Consider the following 8809-nt stretch of genomic DNA (forward strand, 5'->3'; position numbering starts at 1 on the left):
GTTGGTACAGAGGGCGTATGTAAGAACGTTAAGGATGAATGGATAATCAGAAACAGTTAGATAAATGTGATGAGATGATGATGAATGCATAATAATAAGTGCGTAGTAACTAAAAGTAAATAATAATCCCAAAGAAGTAAATAAATCACAATGAAGTTAATAAATAAATACGCAGTAATATATAATAGGTTTAATATCTAAATAGGTGTATCCGTGATATGTGTATTAGGTGACTGGGAATGACCAAAACTGAAAGTAGCAGAGGATCTCCTTGCCCAGTCTTGTGGGGGACGCAATGCGAGTGCCAGCGTCGGAAAGCTCGTGGGTGCCAACCCGGCCAGTCCCGATGCACCCGATAGCACCCGCCACCTTCTTCCACGTGGTATTTCTACTGCGAGGGCGGCAAGGGGGGAGGGGGGAGGGAAACCCCCTCGCCGAGCCCTATCAATTTCCCTTTCATACTCCTCCTTCTCGCGTATTATGTCCGTAACGTATTTTGCGATAGCCTCCCACTCTTCGATGCCCTCTAGCATCTTCCTCCCCATTTCTCTGACCGTGACCCTCCCCACCCTGAGGGTCACCGCCAACTCCCTTCTCTTATTGTCCCATTTCTTACAGGCACAGAGCGTGTGCTCTGCCGTGTCTATCTCCCCACAGCCGTACCAACACGCACCACAGGCCACCTTACCGATCCGATGCCTAAACTCGTTAAAGCACCCGTGACCGGTAAGTGCCTGGGTGAGGTGGTACGTGAGGGCACCGTGCCCCCTTCCGACCCATTCCCGTATGCTGGGGATCCAACCAAACGTGATTTTATCACGCCAGTGCTGCTGCCAGGAGCGTAGTGTGTCCTCAAGAACCCTCTCTCTTTCCGCGTCCCGGTGTGGCCCATTTGCGTTCTGCCCCTCCTGTGGCCCGGCCCCTGCCTGCACCGTACTTTCCAGGGCATACAGGGCCGCCCTTTCCTTAATCTTCATCACGATAGGTGGGACCCCGCGAGCACGTTAAGGGCGTCCAGGGACACGGTGCGGTAGGCCTTGACCACCCTTGCCAGTCCCACCCTTTGTGCCCTTCTTAATTTTGTCCTGTTGGCTTCTATCTCGGTAGCCACCGCCCATATGAGGGAGGCATACAAGATGATCGACTCCAACACCCGATAATAAAACATGCTTTTCGCCTGCCCGGGCCCCCCGACGTTGGGCATGATACGAGCCAGCGCCGCCATAACTCGCACCGCCCTTGCAGCCACCAGTTCCACGTGCACGCGGAAACAGTGGCTTCTGTCGAAGGTGACCCCCAGGTACTTAATCTGGGTGCTGGGTCTCACCTCCACCCCCGCGACTTGAATTTTGAAATCCCCTAATCTTTTATTATTTAGGGAGAAAACCTCCGTTTTGGAGGGCGCCACCTCCAGGTCGTGTGCCACTAGCCACTCCATAATGACCCTTATGAAGTGGTTTACACGCCCCTCGAGGGCCCCCACCGACCCTGCCGTAGCCACCAGGGCGATGTCATCGGCGTAACCCACAATCCTGCATCCCGGGGCCAGCGTGCACCTGAGAACACCGTCATACGCCAGGTTCCACAGGGTGGGCCCCCAGACCGACCCCTGTGGTACCCCCATTTCGGCCTCGACATAGTCGGGCCCTTCATCGGTGTGGTACCACACCCTCCGGTTCTGGAAATAACCAACCAAGATCCTGGTGAGGTACAACGGTATCCCGTGCGCAACTCCCGCCTCCAGGATGTGTCTCCATCTCAGGGTATTGAAGGCATTTTTTATGTCGAGGGCAACCAGGACGCAGAACCTGCGCTTGGCCCTCGCCTCTCTGGCCACTCCCGACACCACTTCAAGGGCCTGAACCGTGTTTCGCCCTTTCCGGAAGCCGTATTGGTCGTCCGAGAGCCCATTAGGTCCGATGGCGGCCATCAATCTGTTCCTGAGGACCGATTCAAATGTTTTAGCCCATACGCTGAGGAGACAGAGGGGCCGATACGCAGCTGAGGACCCGGGGTCCCTCCCCTGTTTTCTGGTCAGGACCAGCCTCTGTTCCCTCAGCCTGGGGGGGATGTACCCTCTCAACAGACAGCTGCTGAAAAGGCACACCACCCTCTCGGTCCTCTTTCGAATGATGGCCGCCACCACCCTCCCCGGGACGTTGTCCCTCCCCGGAGCCCGGTCAACCCTGAGCCTCGAGATAGCCTCCACGACCTCACCGGGTTCAACCAGCACAAGGCCCTCGAGTGCCTCCTCCCACCCCAGATCGAAGCTTCGGAGTGAGGGTTCCCCCCTGGCCCTGGGGAACAGGGCCTCCACTACCTCCCTTGCTTTTCCTGAGGTAAGCAACGGCGGGTCGGGACGGGGCTTGACGGTTTTCATTACCGCCTTGTAGGGTTTCCCCCACACGTCCCCCTCGACCTGCCCGCACAAAGCCTTCCAGGCAGCAACCCTACTTTTAATGATTTCCCTTCTAAGCGCCTTCCTGGCCTCCCCGTAGCTGTCACGGAGGGCCCCGGTCCAAGGTCTGTCCCGCCTCAAGGCTCGTTGATATGCCCTGTGCCTTCGGTTAGCCTGGCGTCGTAGTTCCGCGATCTCCGGGGTCCACCACACCTTAGATCGCCGTGCCACGGGGGTCTGCCTGCGGGGGTCCATGCTGGCAGAGCACGCCCCCTCGCAGGCGTCCAGGAAGACCTCCATTTCCCCTTCATTCCAGAACGGCGCCCGTAGATCTGCTGTGAGACGGTCGAAAACCTCGAGTAGCCTGTCCTCATCGAGGGTATTCACCCTCCAACCCCCTATGTTGTCGCGGGGGGCTCGGTCAATGGCCCTCCCCCCCACGGTGTGCAGCAGATACCTATGATCCGACGCGGAGTAGGTGCCAAGTACCTCACTCCTCGTCACACCCCGCAAGGTCGCCGGGTCGCACGCCAATATATCTATCTTGGACGTACGCCCGTTTCTTTCAAAGGTGTGCCCTCCAGCAGTCATGACCGGGATCAACCCCATCCTGTCGAAGACCCCCTGAAGGGCAACCCCTTTACCTCTGGGGTCGAAAGACCTGGACCCCCACGCGGGCGAGCTGGCGTTGAAGTCTCCCCCAACGGCAGCCCTACCCCAGCTGGCCCTTTCCAGTTCCAGCTCGTGGAGGGCGGCGTCCAGCTCCCTCGGTCCCAGCCTCGGCGTGAAGTAACAACTGCACACTATTATTCCTTCGATTCTGACGGCGGCGAAGCCATACCCTACGGTTTCGCTGTCAGTCACGTGACGAAGCCCGTTTATCCCCGTCACCCACACAGCCGCTGACCCTGAGACGTCCCCGACCCAGCCAGGGAGGACCCTGTACGGCTCCGAGACCAGTACAACGTCCGCCCGCACCGAGTCGGCCGTCCGAAAAAGCAGGTCCTGTGCTAGCCTGCACCTGTTTAGGTTTACTTGTAGGATCGTGAAGATGCCGAGCCACCCCTACCCCCACGCAAGTATTCCCGAAACACCGGGCATACCCCCGACCCGGCAGGGTGTCCCAGGCTTCCGCTCGCCACCCCCCCTGCGTTTACATAATATGCAGCACGGGGGCGAGATGCAACTCCGCGCGACGTGCTCTTACTGCCCACACCTGTGGCACAGATTGGCCCCCCCTCTGCCCAGAGGGCAGGCGGCCCTTACGTGGCCGAAGTCCAGGCAGCCGAAGCACCGCTGCACCTTAGGTACTACCTTGAGGCGACATACGGTGAAACCTATCCTAACCTTCGGCCCCTCTCGCAAAGTCACCTCCCTCAGTCCATTTGAGGGGGGCCTCGACTACTGCCAGTCTGCCTCCACCGAAGGTGTTCCTTATGACCTTCACCCTGGCGTCTCCAGCCCCCTCTGCGCCACAGTGGGCAGCCACCGCCGCCAGAATCTCCCTCCCTTCCACTATCGGGTCGAGATCCCTTATTTCGATTTCAACCCTGGGGGTGAGTGCCCTTACCGTGAAGCCTTCCCCCATTTCTCCTCTGATGGCCTCTGAGGTCGAAGCCGCACTTCCTTTTCCGCTCAGTTCCAGGATGAGGTCCCCCGTGCGCGTTCTCCGTATCCTCTGGACCTCCTTTAATTTTCCCCCCATTTTTCCCGCTATGGACCGGAAGACCTCCGCGTAGGTCTTCCCGGCGGCCTTAACCGTGATAGCCTCGTTTCGTGGGCCCTTGGGGATTTTCGGGGCCGTACCAGGGGCAGTATCCTCCTTTCCTTTTCCCTCACCCTCGCCCCCCGCGTTTACCTTTCCCCTAGCATCTGCTTTTTCCCTGTTCTTTCTCTCTTTCCTTTTTGATCTCCTCTGCACCTCCCACCCTTCGATCGAGCCCTCCCGTACGTTTTCCGCGCCCGCTTCCTCCCCTGTTACTGCTGGCAGGGGGGGGAAGACACTTCCGTCTCCCGTTTCCCCCTCCCCCTATGCGTCCCCACGGCCAGCCTTCCCTTCGCTGTAGCTGGCCCCTCTATCCGTCAGCTCCCCGGCTGTGAGACATCTCCTCCTGACCTTCCTACCCCCAGCGGGATTTCTGGCATCGGTCGGCGGAGTGCCTCCCTTTCTTTTAGCGGTCTGAACCGGCGGGGGGCAACCTTGGCTTGTGCCCGTCAGTCCTGCACCCTTTAGTCCTTCCCACCCTTGACCTTCTGCAGTCTGCGTAGCCGAACATCTATATGTTGCCCCCCCCCCTCGGTTTGGGTGCCGGCCTCTGCCGTGGACGGCGCGCCCTTTTCCCCTCCTCCCGTATCTCCCTTGATGTATCTGGCCGCCATATAGCCCAGATTTCTCCTCGCCCTTCCGTTCCCTCGGATGTCTTTAATGATTCCCTCGCATTTCCTAATTCTTTTCCTGCAGGAGGCGGAGAAAAAACCTACGCTTTTGTCAGCCCCCAGAAAGTCCGCAATCTCCTTCAGCTCCTCTTCAAGCGAGCTGATTTTCCCCTCGAGAAGCGCATCTCCTCTAGGATATTATCCCGGTCTATTTTCGTTCCCCTGGTCCCGTAGTCCTCCGGTGCCTGGACTCCGTTGCCCCCTTCTTCGCTCGCTCCGCCATCTTCGTTTCCCCCCCTTTTGGCGACCCCTCCCGTGTTTATTTCCCTCGCCTCGTCACCTCCGTCCACGGGAGCCGGTTTTTTGTGGCCGTCCGTGACTCCTTTTACCCGTTCGGCCCTTTCTTCCTTTTCGGTCTCCCTCTCCAATCCTTTTCCCTTCAACCCTCTCGCGCCACCCTCTCCCTCTTCCTCCGAATCAAGGGAGACGACTTGTACCTCCTCAGGTTCCCCTCTTGATCCCGGCGGCGTTCTCCTGATTTTAGGTGCCCGGGCGAAAATCCAATCCTGCTCGAGTCCCTCCAAAGTGGCCAAAATTGGTGATTCGGGGCTCCTGTTCCTCGCCGTCCCCCCTCCCATCGCGTTTCCTGCCCTGGAAACCACCCTGTCGGTACCCGGAGTCCGGAAAACCTCTGAGTCGGTATCCCCCCCGGTGTCCGACCCTGAGCCATATCTGTTCACTCCGTGTTTGGTCCCCCCCCCTTTTTTCTGTCCCCCTTTCCCTTTCCCTTTCCCTTTCCCTGTCCAGGTTGCATTACCTTGTGCCCTGGCCCGGTGCCCACCAGGTGCACTGGGAAGTTGCTTGATGACGACCTGTGGCGGCCTTCCCGCTCGCTAACCATCAGGCCGGGATCTGAGGGTCCGAAGTCCTCTGATCCAGTAACCATAATCCGTTTTTCATTGTCCATTTCATATTCCATGTCGGCCAGATAACCAGTCGGGATGGCCAGGCCCCGACTGGTAAGCGTGTATGCCCCTCCCCCACCCTAGCCCCTAGTGTTGTTTCAACCCTGTGCGAGGAGTGTCTGTCTCTCTGTGTGTGTGTGTGTGTGTGTGTGTGAACAAGTGTGCTCGTCCCTTTATCAGCCTGTGCCTGATTGTACCTTCGTGTGTCAGTCGGAGTAAATGAGTGTGCATGTGAGGAGCTAGAGTGATTGCTTGTATGCCATGTGTAGTGTGTGTCCTTGTGTTTGGGTCCCCCTGAAGTAGATTCCGGTTTGGGTGAAAACCCTCCCCCCTACATTCCCCATTTCCCGGTAATTCTCTAACCCCTCTGGGGCCCTGAACCCTTATAGGGTAAGGCGCGCCGACTTTCCGGCTTATCCCAGGGGGCAGCCACTCCTGTCTTTATGTGTGGGACCCGGTTTTGTGATGCGAGACCTAACCCAGACCTAACCGGTGTTATCCTCTAAAATATTCATCGGAAGCAGGTTTAAATGACTATTTCGGTGTGGCACCACATTACTACGTGATTCAAACACGAAAACAACCCAAGATCTGGCCAACAAGTTTGCGAAAAAGGCAAAATCATGAGCCAGATGCGGGCATAACCCAGTCCTAAGCCAGACCTAACCGGTGTTATCCTCTAAAATATTGATCGAAACCAGGTTTGATTGACTGCTTCAGTGTGTTACCACATTACTACGTGATTCAAACCAGAAGAAACCCAGGATCTGTCCAACAAGTATGCGAAGAAGGCAAAATCATGAGCCAGATGCGGGCATAACCCAGACCTAACCGGTGTTATCCTCTGAAATATTGATCGAAACCAGGTTTAATTGACTGCTTCAGTGTGTTACCACATTACTACGTGCTCCAAACACGGAAAATACCCAGGATCTGGCCAACAAGTTTGCGAAAAAGGCGAAAGTATAAGCCAGATGCGCGCATTTCCCAGACCTAACCCAGACCTAACCGGTGTTATCCTCTGAAATATTGATCGAAACCAGGTTTAGTTCACTTTTTCAGTGTGGCACCACATTAAAACGTGGCCCTAACCACAAAAAAAATCCCATGATCTGACCAACAAGTATGCGAAAAATGCGAAAATATGAGGCAGATGTTTGCAAATACCAGACCTAACCCAGACATAACCGGCGTTATGCTCTAAAATATTGATCTAATCCAGGATTAATTGACTGTTTCAGTGTGGTACCTCATTGCTACGTGATGCAAATCAGAAAAAGCCCAGTATCAGGCCAACAAGTATGCGATAAATGCGAAAGTATGAGGCAGATGTTTGCAAATACCAGACATAACCCAGACATAACCGGCGTGATCCTCTAAACTATTAATCGGAACTAGGTTTAATTGTCTATTTCAATGTGGTACCACATTAATACGTGGTCCTAACTACAAAGAAAAACCCAGGATCTGGCCAACCAGTATGCGAAAAATGCGAAAATATGAGGCAGATGTTTGCAAATACCAGACCTAACCCAGACATAACCGGTGTTAGCCTCTAAAGTATTGACCAATTCAAGGTTTAATTGACGGTTTCAGTGTGGTACCAAATTACTACGTGATCCAAATCAGAAAAAGCCCAGGATCTGGCTAACAAGTATGCGAAAAATGCGAAAGTATGTGGCAGATGTTCGCAAATAACAGACCAAACCCAGACATAACCGGCATGATCCCCTAAAGTATTGATCGAATCCAGGTTGAATTGACTATTCCAGTGTGGCACAATATTAATAGGTGATCCTAACCAGAAAAAGCCCGGGATCTGGCCAACAAGTATGCGAAAAATGCGAAAATATGAGGCAGATGATGTCAAATACCAGACCTAACACAAACCTAACCGGTGTTAGCCTGTAAATTATTTACCAAATCAAGGTTTAATTGACGGTTTCAGTGTGGTACCACATTACTACGTGATCCAAATCAGAAAAAGCCCAGGATCAGGCGAAAAAGTATGCGATAAATGCGACAGTATGAGGCAGATGATTGCAAATATCAGACCTTACACAAACCTAGCCACTGTTATTCTCTAAATTATTGATCAAATCCAGGTACTGTTGACGGTTACAGTGTGGTACCACATTACTACGTGATCCAAATCAGAAAAAGCCCAGGATCTGGCCAACCAGTATGCGAAAAATGCGAAAATATGAGGCTGATGTTTGCAAATACCAGACCTAACCCAGACATAACCGGCGTTATGCTCTAAAATATTGATCTAATCCAGGTTGAATTCACTTTTTCAGTGTGGCACCACATTAATACGTGGTCCTAACCGCAAACAAACCCTGGATCTGGCGAACAAGTATGCGAAAAATGCGAAAGTATGAGGCAGATGTTTGCAAATACCTGGCATAACCCAGACCTAATCTGTGTTATCCTCTAAAGTATTGATCGAATCCAGGTTGAATTGACTATTCTAGTGTGGCACCACAATAATACGTGATCCTAACCAGAAAAAGCCCAGGATCTGGCCAACAAGCATGCGAAAGATGCGAAAGTATGAGGCAGATGATTGCAAATATCAGAACTTTCACAAACCTGGCCACTGTTATTCTCTAAAGTATTGATCAAATCCAGGTTTAGTTGACGGTTTCAGTATGGTACCACATTGGTACGTGATTCAAATCAGAATTAGCCAAGGATCAGGCCAACAAGTATGCGATAAATGCGGAAGTATGAGGCAGATGTTTGCAAATACCAGACCTAACCCAGACATAACCGGCGTGATCCTCTAAACTATTAATCGGAACTAGGTTTAATTGTCTATTTCAATGTGGTACCACATTAATACGTGGTCCTAACTACAAAGAAAAACCCAGGATCTGGCCAACCAGTATGCGAAAAATGCGAAAATATGAGGCAGATGTTTGCAAATACCAGACCTAACCCAGACATAACCGGCGTTATGCTCTAAAATATTGATCTAATCCAGGTTGAGTTCACTTTTTCAGTGTGGCACCACATTAATACGTGGTCCTAACCGCAAAAAAACCCTGGATCTGGCCAACAAGTA

General features: G+C 53.4%; 1 protein-coding gene across 1 annotated transcript; it reads right to left on the reverse strand.

The window, feature by feature from the left end:
- Positions 1–225: 225 nt before the first annotated feature.
- LOC143350685 (uncharacterized) lies at positions 226–977 on the reverse strand. The gene is made up of 2 exons (XM_076782707.1): positions 463–977; positions 226–280 (listed from the first exon to the last, which is right to left on the reverse strand). Exons 1-2 carry the CDS (start codon positions 975–977, stop codon positions 226–228), a joined length of 570 nt encoding a protein of 189 aa, XP_076638822.1.
- Between the last annotated feature and the right edge of the window lie 7832 nt (positions 978–8809).

The sequence above is a fragment of the Colletes latitarsis genome, unplaced genomic scaffold, assembly GCF_051014445.1.
Source record: "Colletes latitarsis isolate SP2378_abdomen unplaced genomic scaffold, iyColLati1 scaffold0013, whole genome shotgun sequence".
NCBI classification, from domain to species: Eukaryota; Metazoa; Arthropoda; class Insecta; order Hymenoptera; family Colletidae; genus Colletes; species Colletes latitarsis.

Excerpts from the sequence above, each read along its gene's own strand:
- LOC143350685 (XM_076782707.1), bottom strand. The coding sequence starts at position 977 with ATGAAGATTAAGGAAAGGGCGGCCCTGTATGCCCTGGAAAGTACGGTG. Across the intron at positions 281-462 it reads ATAATACGCGAGAAGGAGGA|ACTGGGCAAGGAGATCCTCT; the intron begins GTATGAAAGGGA and ends GTCCCCCACAAG.